A 13,897-nucleotide genomic window follows, 5' to 3' on the forward strand; every position below is an offset into this window, starting at 1 on the left:
TTTAGTTAAAATGTATGGTAAGTAGAAAATAAACCTGATTTGGTAAAAGTGAATTTTCCACTTATTTTATATTCACTATACATTAAAATAATATTTTGGATATTTAGGATGGAGACCAATTAGAAAATTAATAAACTCATTGTGTGTCGTACAGTATTGCTTATGTTATATTTCTGTTGGAAAAGACCAGCTAGTACAATAAAAGCTACTAAGCTGTTAATTAGAAGTAAATAATAGATTCAAAGAAATCTTCCAGAAATTTACAGAGAGCATGCGACCACATATAGTTAAGGATAGTTACGGATACAACCCAACACAAAGTCATACATTCATTGAAGAAATTTTAAGCTAACTTAACATGGAAATGTAATTAATTAATATCTCTTGTTTTAAAATTGGATGTTTTATTTATTTACATTTCAAATGTTATCCCCTTTTCTGGTTTCGCCTCTGAAAACCTCCTATCCCATCCACACTTACCCTTCTTCTATGAGGGGGCTCCTGTACCCACCTGTCTCACAGACCTAGTGTTCCTCTACACTGGGGTATCAAGCCTTCCATTACAGGACCAAGAGCTTTCCCTCTCATTGGTGCCAGATAAAGCCCCCTCAGCTCTTTAACTCCTTCCCCTGACTCCTCCACTGGGGTTCCTATGATCAAACCAATGTTTGGCTTCTAGCATTCATATCTGTAATGGTCAGGACCTGGAAGGGCCTCTTGGAAGACAGCTGTATCAGGCTCGTGTCAGCAAGCACTTCTTGGCATCAACAATAGTGTCTGGGTTTGGTCTGCATGTGGGATGAATCCCCAAGTGGGGCAGTCTCTAGATGACCTTTACTTCAGTCTCTGCTCTACTCTTTGTCTCTGTATTTCCTTGAGACAGGAGCAATTCTAAGTTAATACTTTGGAGATGGGTGGGTGGTCCCATCCCTCACCCTGGGCCATGCTTAACCTCTGGATATGGTCTGGACCTGCTCTCCTTCCCCCTTTGTGGGGTATTTCAGTTAATGTCATTACCATGGGATCCTAACTTTTTTGATACTTAAAAAATGGATTACATGGCCCTCAAGACTGAACATTGCAAATGTCAAAGTTGTATTTTACTATCATATAGTTGGGTAAACCATAAGGATCCACTCTCCTAACAGTGCCATCCTATGCATCAGCACATCAATCACAGGCCTCTAAGGAGTGTCCTCACCAATGTACACACTGATTAACAATGGATTCAAATTCAGATATGCCATTGAAAAATCTGATAAATGAATCCATGGATACTGATGTCTTTAAAGAACAGAAAGGGACCAAGATTAACGACTTACATGTTGATAACTGCAGGAAGAACCTACTTCTAGAACTGAGGGCACATCCAAAAGACAAGAGATTTCCAAGGTTTAGTGTGTGACCTGAGAATTGCTAACAGAATTAGGTAGTAATTAAGAGTGAGAGGTATATGATTCAATCCAGAGGATTATAGGAGGTAAAAGATTTTGATAATCTACTTAGGACTTAGAAAGTAGCATACACAAATATACACACACAGCACATTTATACAGACATACATAAACAAACCTACATGTACAAACACAGATACACACACACATAAAAAAGACACATACACATAGAAACACATATAGACAAACACAGGCACAAACATACACACACATATATAATTATATATAATATATGTATACACAAACATAATCGCATATCCATATGTACACACAGACTGTAGATACATACAAACAGAATGTAGACAGAATTTCAGATTTAAATATGTAAACAGTATAGAAAATGAAGTTCAACACGTTATAGGCAATACAGTTTAGAACCCCTTCAGGACAGAACGAATATATATATATATATATATATACACACACACATACATAGAGAGAGAGAGAGAGAGAGAGAGAGAGAGAGAGAGAGAGAGAGAGAGAGAGAGAGAGAGAGAGAGAGAGAGAAGAGAGAGAGAGAGAAATATTTTACTAATAGCTTATCTATCCCTGGTTACCATAAATGGGGAGAGAAACAAGATCTCCATGCTGAATGCTGTTCAGATGCAGTGTTTATCAATTAGGGCTATCTTCTCAAATAGCCCTTTCAAGTCCAAACATAATGAACATTCTAGTAGTTAGGCAAGGCCCCATCTATTGTATGTAGTTCCTGTATTTGAATCTTATCCATTGGATCATTGTGGCATCTTTTTGGTAGTTACTGCTTACAGCTGTAGTTTCAAGCTGATTCCTTCTACTACAGGTAGTTCTTTAGTATACTCAAAAGGTTGTTGTGTGGGGGCTGGGTATAAGGAGAAGATATTTAAATTACATATCTGCACCTTTTATTCTCATTTCATCTCCAAAACTAAAGGAAAAGAGTAAGAAGCCCTGTGAGAGACTACCCTTCGGGGTGCAAGTTATTGTCCATAGACATGAAATTCTGCGTGTGGGGACAGGATCAAGGAGGTACAGGATCATCTGGAATGTCTCACTGCTAAGGAAAACTACCTGGCCTTGCTTTTCTCCCTCCATAAAATTTGTATGTGTGTTTTACTTCCTTTGTGTCTCATGGTGAAGTACCCAGAACAAACTCTCAAGGATATTACCAAGTATAATCCTGAACATCTGTTCATCCTTTCTCCACCTCAGGTGGGTGGGAAGTAGGATGATAGATGGGACCTACCATATCTAAGAGTAGGCTGTGAAGACAAACTGCATGGATTTCCAATGCTGTTTGGACAGTAGTCCCTTACTGGGGGATCACATGCACTGTAGAATAATAAACACTGCCTCACCACTGTTAAGTTGTTTAAGGAATAAATAAACCTATCTGTCTAATGCACTTAGAACCTGGCCAATACCAGTATGCCATTAATGTGATCATTTATTATTTTTGTTAATAATCTTATTAATATGTTTGTTAATAAAGATTAAGTAATACCTGCTATGATGTTATGTATACGCCAGACCCAGGGAGTGGCAGTGTTGGGAGGTGTGGCCTTGTTGGAGTAGGTGTGGCCTTGTGGGTGTGGGCTTTTATACCTTTGTGATAGCTGCCTGAGAGCCAGTATTCTGCTAGTAGTCCTCAGATAATGATATAGAACTCTCAGCTCCTCCTCTATCATGCCTGCCTGGATGCTGCCATGCTTCTGCCTTGATGATAATAGACTGAACCTCTGAACCTGTAAGCCAGCCCCAATTGAATGTTGTCCTTATAGAAGATGCTTTGGTCATGGTGTCTATTCACAACAGTATAACCATTACTAAGACCTGCCTTTATTGTATTTATTGAAATGGTGGATTTAATGGAGTTGTATAGATTGCAAACAGTCATACCATTCTTTGAAGACATGAAGATCATGAATATATTTACTATACATGATTACTTCAGACATTTTCATCAACATCCTCCTCAAAGCCACCTACTTCTTGTTTTGCTTTTCTTGAACCAGCAGCAAATGAGACAGCTCAGAGCCACCCATGATCCTACTGAGCACAGGGTCAAGGCCAGGATGATAGTTGATCTCTCATTTCTGGCCACAGGCAAGACAGCAAAGGGCTTGGATCGGGCTGTAAAATTAGTACCTGTTTGGGAAGGAAAACCAAGTTTGAATAGTACATGAAGATATTGATATCTATCCCAGAGCAAGCATGTGAAAAATATTTCTTTGAAGTTACTAAGCAAATTAAGCAATAATAAATTCAATTTTTATGTTCTGGAAAAAGTGTAGGATGACAATAACAAGTCAAAACTTTTCATTTCAGCTTTGTCCATCAAGAGGAGAAAACCTTCTAAATCCTTCATTTGATATTCAGACTAACTTTCTCCATCATATCCTCTCTCATGGCCTACTTATGAGAAAATATGATCTTTACTCAAGAATATGTGGAACTATTCACCCAGACAAGTAGTCATTGGAGGCAAAAGTGTTCACAAAGAAAAATTAATAGTAAATTATGAAAGCCTGCTTACAGCCTACAGGATAACAAACTCCACTCCAAAGTGCAGATAGCACTTAGTGGGTGTGTTTGTGTGTGTGTGTGTGTGTGTGTGTGTGTGTGTGTGCATGTGTGCATGCATGTACATTGTGTGTGTGTATGTGTATTTCTGTCTGTGAGCACTTGTTCAGGGATGCTAGCAGAAGACAAAAATTGAGCACCAGATCTCCTGTACCAGAAATTACTAGCAACTGTAAATTGCCCAACACCAGTTCTAGGAACACAACTTAATGAATAGCAAGTAGTCTTAATGGCTGAGCCATCCATCCATCTTGGATCAGATAGTTCTATGTATAACCAAACAAATGAATGATTTAAAAATTGACATTTGTTGTACTTACGCATTAGTCACACTGGGATCACATGGTTTGCCAATATGGTGCTAACAGACTTCTGAAAGTTAGACACATTGTTTCAGAAAAACTTGAGAGTAGCTACAGACACTGCTGCTTGGGCTAAGGAGAAGGAATTTGGTGTAGCAAGATGAGGACTTCTTACTGAGAAAGAACATCTCTAACAATCATCTGAAACCACACTTTTTGTAAAATAAGTTTGCTTCCTATTCCATTCTTGTGTATGAAAACAGGTAAAAATATAGAAATATGCAACCTCAGGAGGAAGAGGGGAATCCTCTAGAATGTACCAGAGGCATGGAATGTGAGAGGCTCTTGAGACTCAGAGGGATGAACCTTAGATGGAATCCCAAACAGTGGGGAGAGGAAAGTTAGACTCCAGCTCCCATATGAGGACAGGCCATCAAGTGGAGGGATGGGGCTAACATTCCATAGTCAAAAACTCTGACCAAGAATTGTTCCTGTCTACAAAAACTGCAGAGACAAAAATAGAAAAGAGACTGAGGTAAAGACAGTCTAGTGACTGGCCCAAATTGGGATTCAGCTCAAGGGGAGGCTCCAAAGCCTGACACTATTACTGATGCTATGGTGATGCTATGCTTAGAGAGAAACTTACCATCGCTGCCCTCTGAGAGGCCCAACAAGCATCTGAAAGAGTCAGATACAGATGCTTACACTCAACCAATGGACAGAAGCTGGGGACCTCTGTGGTTGAATTTAGGAAAAGCTGGAAGAAACTGAGGAGGAGGAGGGTGACCCTATAAAAAGACCAGCATTCTCAACTAATATGGACTCCTGAGATCTCTCAGACACTGAGCCACCAACCAGGAAGCAAACACCAGCTGATATGAGGCCACTGACTCATATACGGCAGAGGACTGCCTAGTCTAACTTCAGTGAGAGAAGATGCACCTAACCCTGAAGAGACTTGAGGCTCCAAGGAGGGAGACTTGAGGGAGGTCTGAAGGGTGGGGATGGGTTCATCCTCTTGGAGACAGGGTAAAATGTATGGAAGGAGGAACAGTCAGAGGGTGGATCAGAAAGGGGATAATTGAATGGACTGTAAAAACAAATTAAAAAACAATATTTTTTTAAAAGACTTTGTTTAGGACTATTTAAAAGAACTAGATATAAGTCTTTATTATAGTCCTATTCCTAACTATCCAAATTCACAATATGACCAAGTATTCTTTGAGAGAAAAATAAGTAAATAAAATGGTTGATCTAGAGAGTCAACAGCCTGCCTTTGCAGCCACAAAGAGAAAACTGGTAAGGGGTGGGTGGTCAGTGACCTCTAATAACTGAAATTAAAATCAAATGCAATGTGTTAACAGATGCTGATGGACACGGGGTAGACTGTAAATTCCATTTACATACCATTCTAGAAAGGAGTGAACTATGGAGAGAGAAAACACACTGGGAGTGTGACAGTAGCTAAGAGGAAGAGATTTTCACACTAGCAGAATGGAACTTTCTGGAGTAATGATAATTAGCTGCATCTAGATTGATTTATGTTTACAAGAATCTATACATGAATTTTAAGTTATAACACCCAGAAATGGCCATTTTAGCTACAAGAAAATTTGATAAATAACATGTACATAAAACATGGCCATAGTCTCTGAAGAATGTGTTAATTATGGAGATAGTCACATGAGAGGCTATCTATCAGAATTAATCACATAACATAGTTTATGTTATACTTACCATATTCAATTGCTTTAAATATTAAGTAAAATATTAAATAAAATTAAATATTAAATAAAAATCAGGATGATTACTTGTGATCATGACTCACAGCTGGTCATTTTTCAAGTAGCTAATTCAAAACAAATCTCTCATAAGAAATGGAGTTGGTTTATTTTTTTTCTCTATTCAAAGACACATCATGTATTTTTGTACTATGGTTTCCTTGGTGAATGTGACAATTTGTTTAGAAGCCACAGTTACATGTCTTGACTCTGGGCTGAACTCAGCTTAGCTCTCCCACAGCTGCTATAAAAACATCCTATACTTTTGCTCTAATTTACAAGGGAGTAATTTGGCCTGAGCTGAGTTCAGCTAGATTATCTTTAAATACATGCTTGGTGTGAGCATCCTCATAAGGTCAGTTTTCCAGAGACAGAGGAATGAGTTTTAGCAGGTTCTCAAAGAGTCATACAACATTCTTAATCTTTTTAATTCATTGCCCTTATTTTTATTAATAATAATGATGCTAACTCTCTATTTTTAAAGATATTAAGAGGTAATAAATGAATCATTGCATACATATGACAAATATTCATAAAAATCAGAATGCAACACATTCTAGAAAAATAATACTAATAAATATGATCAGGAAAAGGACTCTGAAGAAATGGTCTGGAGGAGAGTTCAAAGACCCAGCACATTCATAAACAAGAACAGGAGAGGGCCACACATGTGTGAAATATTGGAAAACAGGAAACTTTGGATAGGCATCAAATGTTAGGCAAAACATAATCCTCTGACTCTAGTGGAATGGAATAAAAAGGAGATTCTCAGCAGAGAAGTGATGTGAGTAACAAGGAATACAGACTACTCTATAAGTTATGTAACGCACACACACCAGTAAACTTCCATGTCCACCTCTACCACCACACCACCACACCACCACACCACCACACCACCACACCACCACACCACCACACCACCACACCTCCACACCACCACACCACCACACCACCACCAGCAATGGCTGAGAAGTTAAAGTCAGAGAGGTCCAACTAGAAACTGAGATATAAAAGGAGTTCACAGGGGATAGGGGAAACTCTGGCTTTCAAACACTTAAAAAATGAATCCATGTTTAACAATATAATCTTAAAAGTAACATTAATAATAAGAAAACATTTGTTTGTGCTAGACATTTCTATAACTTGGAAATATACTGCTCAAATATAGTCTTCTAAGCAGAATTTCTGTCCCTCAGAGACTCGTGTTCTAGTAGGGAGCCTAGCCCAAAAGCTATAGATAAAGAAGAAAGATGTATGTGAAATATAATGGTCAATGATGTGTGTGTGTGTCTGTGTGTGTGTGTGTGTGTGTGTGTGCCTGTGTGTGTGTGTGTGTGTGTGTGTGGTGGGATTGCTGAGTCATGTCTTCTCTGTGCTATACTATGCTCTTGTCTGAAAAGTCTATCACAGGGAAATCAGCAAATTTAAAAGTAGATTTAGAAGATGTTAAGCCAGGAGTACTGGAAGAAAGGGCCTGCTGGCCATGGGAGGTCTAGAGGTGCCCTACTGCAGAGCTAATGGGGCATGTTAAAAAAATAAGCTAGTGAGTATGTGTCTTTCATTCAGGGATCCAAAATTAGCTCCTAGTCAGGTGCATGCCCTTTGACCTGCCAGAAGCCAAAGCTGTGTATCGAAAACCACCACAACATGAAATACCAATGTGCATTACATATGAAGGCTGCTTTGTAGCATTGTAGTTCTGGACACAGGTATACTGAATATTTGAAATGTGTTTCTCCTGGATTCCATACTTTGATCATCATGATATCAGTAGTGATTAAAGAAACAGGGAGCAGAGCGGATCCTGGCCTACCTGCCACCCAGATCGGCGGCTCATAGAGGCTGAGCAACTGCGATTGGGAACAGAAAATTAGAACTTCTGTTTCCGCTCGGAGGCGACATCCAAAAGAACTAGAGGAAAACAGAACCAAAGAAATAAAGGAATGGAAGAGGAAAATTAAAACAGAGATTGACACAATAAAGAAAACACTAAAAGAGATAACCCTAGAGTCAGAACACCAAAAAAAGAAATCAGGAGTCACAGAAGCAAGCATTTCCAATAGATTACAAGAGATCGAAGAGAGAATCTCGGGGGCAGAAGACAACATTGCAAACATAGACAAAACAGCCAGAGAAGATGCAAAAAACAAAAAGCTCCTAACCCAAAATGTCCAGGAAATCCAAGACACAATGAGAAGACCGAAACTAAGGATAATAGAAATAGAAGAGGGAGAAGAGTATCAACTAAGGGGCACAGTAAATATCTTCAACAAAATCATAGAAGAAAACTTCCCTACCCTCAAGAATGAGATGACCACGAGCATAAAAGAAGCCTTCAGAACTCCAAATAGGTTGGACCAGAAAAGAAATACCTCCCGACACATAATAGTAAAAACATCAAGTGCCCAAAGTAAAGAAACAATACTAAAAGCAGTAAGGGAAAAAGGTCAGGTAACATATAAAGGCAGACCAATCAGACTCACACCCGATTTCTCAAGAGAGACTATGAAAGCTAGAAGAGCCTGGACAGACATCATGCACTCCTTAAGAGAGCACAAGTGCCAGCCCAAGCTGCTATACCCAGCAAAACTATCAATCACCATCGATGGAGAGACAAAGATATTTCAAGACAAATCAACATTCACACAATATCTGACCACAAACTCAGCACTACAACGAATTATAGGTGGAAAACCCAATAAAATGAGGGAAAATACAGCCTAGTAAGAACAAGAAAACTCCTAAACAAGAAAACTAAAAGAAGAAAAAAACACAGACACAACTCAATCCAAAAAAGCAATAATGGCAGGAAACAGAAACAACTATTCCTTGATATCTATTAACATAAATGGTCTCAACTTCCCAATAAAGAGACATAGACTATCAGACTGGATACATAAACAAACTCCAGCCTTTTGCTGCATACAGGAAACTCATCTCAGAGACAAAGACAGACACTATCTCAGAGTAAAAGGGTGGGAAAAAAACTTCCAAGCAAACATTCCCAAGAAGCAAGCTGGAGTGGCTATTCTAATATCGAATAAAGTAAATTTCCATCCAAAAGTTATCAAAAAAGATAAGGAAGAACACTTTTTACTCATTTCCAGGGAAATCTGTCAGGAGGAACTCTCAATCATTAACATATATGCTCCAAATAAAAAATCACCCACATTCATAAAAGAAACCCTATTAAAGCTCAAAAAATACATTTCACCCCACACAATATTAGTGGGAGACTTTAATACCCCACTCTCACCAATGGACAGATCAGGGAAACAGAAACTGAACAAGGACTCTGCAAAACTAGCAGAGACTTTTAACCACCTAGAATTAATAGATATATACAGAACATACTATCACAAAGTAAAAGAATACACCTTCTTCTCACCACCCCATGGCACCTTCTCGAAAATTGACCACATATTGGACACAGAACGAGCCTCCATCGATATAAGAAGATTGAAATACTCCCATGCATCCTCTCAGATCACCATGGTCTACCGCTGGTCTTTAACAACAACAAAGACAACAAAAAGCCCACATACACATGGAAACTAAACAATGTTCTATTAAAGGATAACAGGGTCAAAGAAGAAATAAAGAAAGAAATTAAGGATTTTCTAGAATTTAATGAAAACGAAAACACAACATACCCAAACCTATGGAATGCAATGAAAGCAGTATTGAGAGGAAAACTCATAGCCCTAAGTGCTTCCAAAAAGAAACTGGAGAGAACACACATCAGCAACCTGACAGCACAGCTAAAAGCCCTAGAACAAAAGGAAGCAGATACACCCAAAAAGAGTAGACGGCAAGAAATAATCAAAATTAGGGCAGAAATAGACCAAATAGAAACAAAAAGAACTATTGAAAAAATCAACAAAACCAAGAGTTGGTTCTTTGAGAAAATCAACAAGATTGATAAACCCCTAGCCAGACTAACTAGAGGGCAAAGAGAGAGTATCCAAATTAACAAAATCAGAAAGGAAAGTGGGGACATAACAACTGAAACTGAGGAAATTCAAGAAATCATCAGATCCTACTACAAAAACTTTTACTCCACAAAATTGGAAAATCTGGAGGAAATGGATGAACTCCTAGACAGATACAAGGTCCCAAAGTTAAACCAGGACCACGTAAACCATCTAAATAACCCTATAACACCTTAAGAAATAGAAGAAGTCATCAAAAGCCTCCCAACCAAAAAAAGCCCAGGTCCAAACGGGTTCAGCGCAGAATTTTATCAGACTTTTATTGAGTATATAACACCAATACTTACCAAACTATTCCACAAGATAGAATCAGATGGAATATTACCCAACTCATTTTTTGAGGCTACAATAACCCTTGTACCTAAGCCACACAAAGACCCTACAAGGAAAGAGAACTTCAGACCAATCTCACTTATAAACATTGATGCAAAAATACTCAACAAAATCCTTGCAAACCGAATCCAAGAACACATCAAAAACATCATTCATCATGACCAAGTAGGCTTCATCCCTGGGATGCAGTGATGGTTTAACATAAGGAAATCCATCAACGTAATCCACCATATAAACAAACTCAAAGACCAAAATCACATGGTCATCTCACTAGATGCTGAGAAAGCATTCGACAAAATCCAACACCCCTTCATGTTAAAAGTCCTGGAAAGAACAGGAATCCAAGGCCCATACTTAAACATAATAAAAGCAATATACAGCAAACCAACCGCCAACATCAAACTTAATGGCGAGAAACATGAAGCAATCCCACTAAAATCAGGGACTCGACAAGGCTGCCCACTCTCCCCCTACCTATTCAACATAGTACTGGAAGTCCTGGCCGGAGCAATTATACAGCAATAGGAGATCAAGGGGATACAAATCGGAAAGGAAGAGATAAAAACATCACTCTTTGCCAATGACATGATAGTGTACTTGAGTGACCCCAAAAATTACACCAGAGAACTCCTAATGCTGATAAACAAGTTCAGCAAAGTGGCTGGATGCAAAATTAACTCAAACAAATCAGTAGCCTTCCTGTACTCAAAGGACAAACACGTGGAGAAAGAAATTAGGAAAAACGTACCCTTCACAATTGTTACAAAAACTATGAAATACCTTGGTGTGACTCTAACTAAGCAAGTGAAGGACCTGTATGACAAGAACTTCAAACCTCTAAAGAAAGAACTTGAGGAGGATCTCAGAAAATGGAAAGATCTCCCATGCTCATGGATTGGAAAAATCAACATCTTAAAAATGGCCATCCTACCAAAAGCAATCTACAGATTCAATGCAATCCCCATCAAAATTCCAACCCAGTTCTTCATGGAATTGGAAAGATCAATGTGCAATTTCATATGGAATAATAAAAGACCTAGAATAGCGAAATCCATCCTCAACAATAAAAAAACATCTGCGGGAATCACTTTCCCTGACCTCAAGCTATATTACAAGGCAATTGTGCTGAAAACTGCATGGTACTGGTACAGAAATCGGCATATGGATCAATGGAATAGAATAGAAGATCCAGAAATGAGCCCTCATGTATATGGTCACCTGATTTTTGACAAAGGAGCAGTAAACATTCAATGGAAAAAGGACAGCCTATTCAACAAATGGTGCTGGTCCAACTGGCACTCAGCATGCAAAAGAATGAAAATAGACCCTTTCTTATCTCCTTGTACAAAGCTCAAGTGTAAGTGGATCAAAGATCTCCACATCAAACCAGATACACTGAAACTATTAGATGAGAAAGTAGGGAAAACCTTAGAACACATAGGCACAGGAGAAAGTTTCCTGAAGAAAACACCAATGGCTCAAGCTCTAAGGTCAAAGATTAACAAATGGGACTTAATGAGATTGCAAAGTTTCTGTAAGGCTAAAGACATCGTCAAGAAAACCAAAAGGCAACCAACAGAATGGGAAAAGATCTTTACCAACACCACATCAGATAGAGGCCTAATATCCAAGGTGTACAAGGAACTCAAAAAGCTAGACAGCAGATAATCAAATAACCCTATCAAAAAATGGGGTAGAGAGCTAAACAAAACGTTTTCAGTTGAAGAACACCGAATGGCTGAGAAACATCTGAGGAAGTGCTCCACATCCTTAGCCATCAGGGAAATGCAAATCAAAACAACCCTAAGATTCCACCTCACACCAGTCAGATTGGCCAAGATCCAAAACTCAGATGACAGCAGATGCTGGCGAGGCTGCGGAGAAAGAGGAACACTTCTTCACTGTTGGTGGGGCTGCAAGCTAATACAACCACTCTGGAAATCTGTCTGGCGATACCTCAGAAAATTGGATATATTACTACCTGAAGACCCAGCTATTCCACTTCTGGGCATGTACCCCAGAGACACTTTAATACACAACAAAGATATATGCACCACAATGTTCATAGCGGCTCTATTTATAATAGCCAGAAGCTGGAAGGAACCCAGATGTCCTTCAGAAGATGAATGGATCCAAATTTGTGGTACATATACACAATGGAATACTACTCAGCCACCAGAAACAATGACTTAACCAAATTCTTAAGAAAATGGCTGCATCTAGAGAAGATCATCCTGAGTGAGATAACCCAGTCACAAAAGAACAGACATAATATGCAGTCACTGATAGTGGGATGCTAACCCCAGAGGCTTGCACTCCCCCAGAAACAACTCACAGACTGTATGAAGTCCAAGAAATAAAGAAAACAAAAAAATATACATATATTTACAAAACAAGAACACTTTGACAATTTCCATGTTGCGTTTTGTTTTGCATGTACTTTACGCTTATTGTAACTATTAGGTTTTCAATGCATACTGTAAAGCCCTTGAAAAAATCAAGTACTGACTAAAAAAATATATTCACATGGTTTTATGTAAAAATTATTTTAATGTCTGAAAAAACAGTACTGACAAAAATGTATAATTTTAAGCAAAAAATGTTTAAAATCTGTACATTTTCTTTGTTTTATAAAATAAAGTCGTTTAAAAAAAAGAAACAGAGAGTGTTTAATAATTTGCTTTGTTTAAGCTTCTATCTATTCTAAACTAATGCTTTAAGAAAACTCTCCTTATTAAAAGCCTTGCCTCACAGACTTAGCTTTGACAGATATTTAGTATGAATATTTAAGAATAGTTTAGGAAAAACATTCAAAGGCATTTTAAATCTGCAAGTTTTCAGAAGGAAGAAAACCAAACAGTTATCTACTAATGAAAGGCCAAAGCTGTATGTGGTTCCAGAAGCTGTTTGTTGACAATTCTTCTTACATTTGGTTTTATAATCTATTCCTTAGGATAGCTTTGATGGAGCATGTGGAGAGTCACCGATAAAACTAAAGGACAAAAGTATCAAAAATGTCAGACAAATCTGGGACAAATTCTGAAAAGAGTATCTGACTCAAAAAACTATTAATTGACAATTTTATACTTCTGAAGATAGAACTTTTGTTTAAAAATGTTTTAAATCTTGGACTTAAGGCATACTCATTGAAATTTTTTCTCACAATATGCTGAAGCATTTCAAAGGAGATTCATCAAAATCTTTACAGTAGAATTCATTTGAAAAATGAGGTCTCACTATACTGTCCAACATTTGTCTTTCAAGCTCCTAGACTTCAACAATCTTCCTGAATCAGTCTCTGCTGTTTCTGTGTTTATGAAACACAGGCTAATATTTAAAATTTTAGCATCCTGATTTGTTAATTTGGAGAAGACTAATAATTTAAAACTGGTTTTTGTCAAGAAGCAATATAAGTGATCGCTGTAGACATGTAACTCAAATACTGTGGCCTTCTATTTCTTATATTTCTTTAC

At 38.1% G+C, this 13,897-nt stretch overlaps 1 protein-coding gene across 1 annotated transcript in view; it reads right to left on the reverse strand.

The window, feature by feature from the left end:
• Positions 1–13,897, reverse strand: part of PKHD1 (PKHD1 ciliary IPT domain containing fibrocystin/polyductin) — a gene marked incomplete at both ends in the record, with an annotated part of 432,805 nt that overhangs the window by 9,958 nt on the left and 408,950 nt on the right. The window contains one exon of the mRNA XM_080917462.1: positions 3,423–3,581. Within this exon, the coding sequence (XP_080773588.1) occupies positions 3,423–3,581 (159 nt within the window). The remainder of the gene's footprint in view (positions 1–3,422; positions 3,582–13,897) is intronic.

This window comes from Micromys minutus (genome assembly GCF_963924665.1).
Source record: "Micromys minutus genome assembly, chromosome: 5".
In the NCBI taxonomy this organism is placed as follows: Eukaryota; Metazoa; Chordata; class Mammalia; order Rodentia; family Muridae; genus Micromys; species Micromys minutus.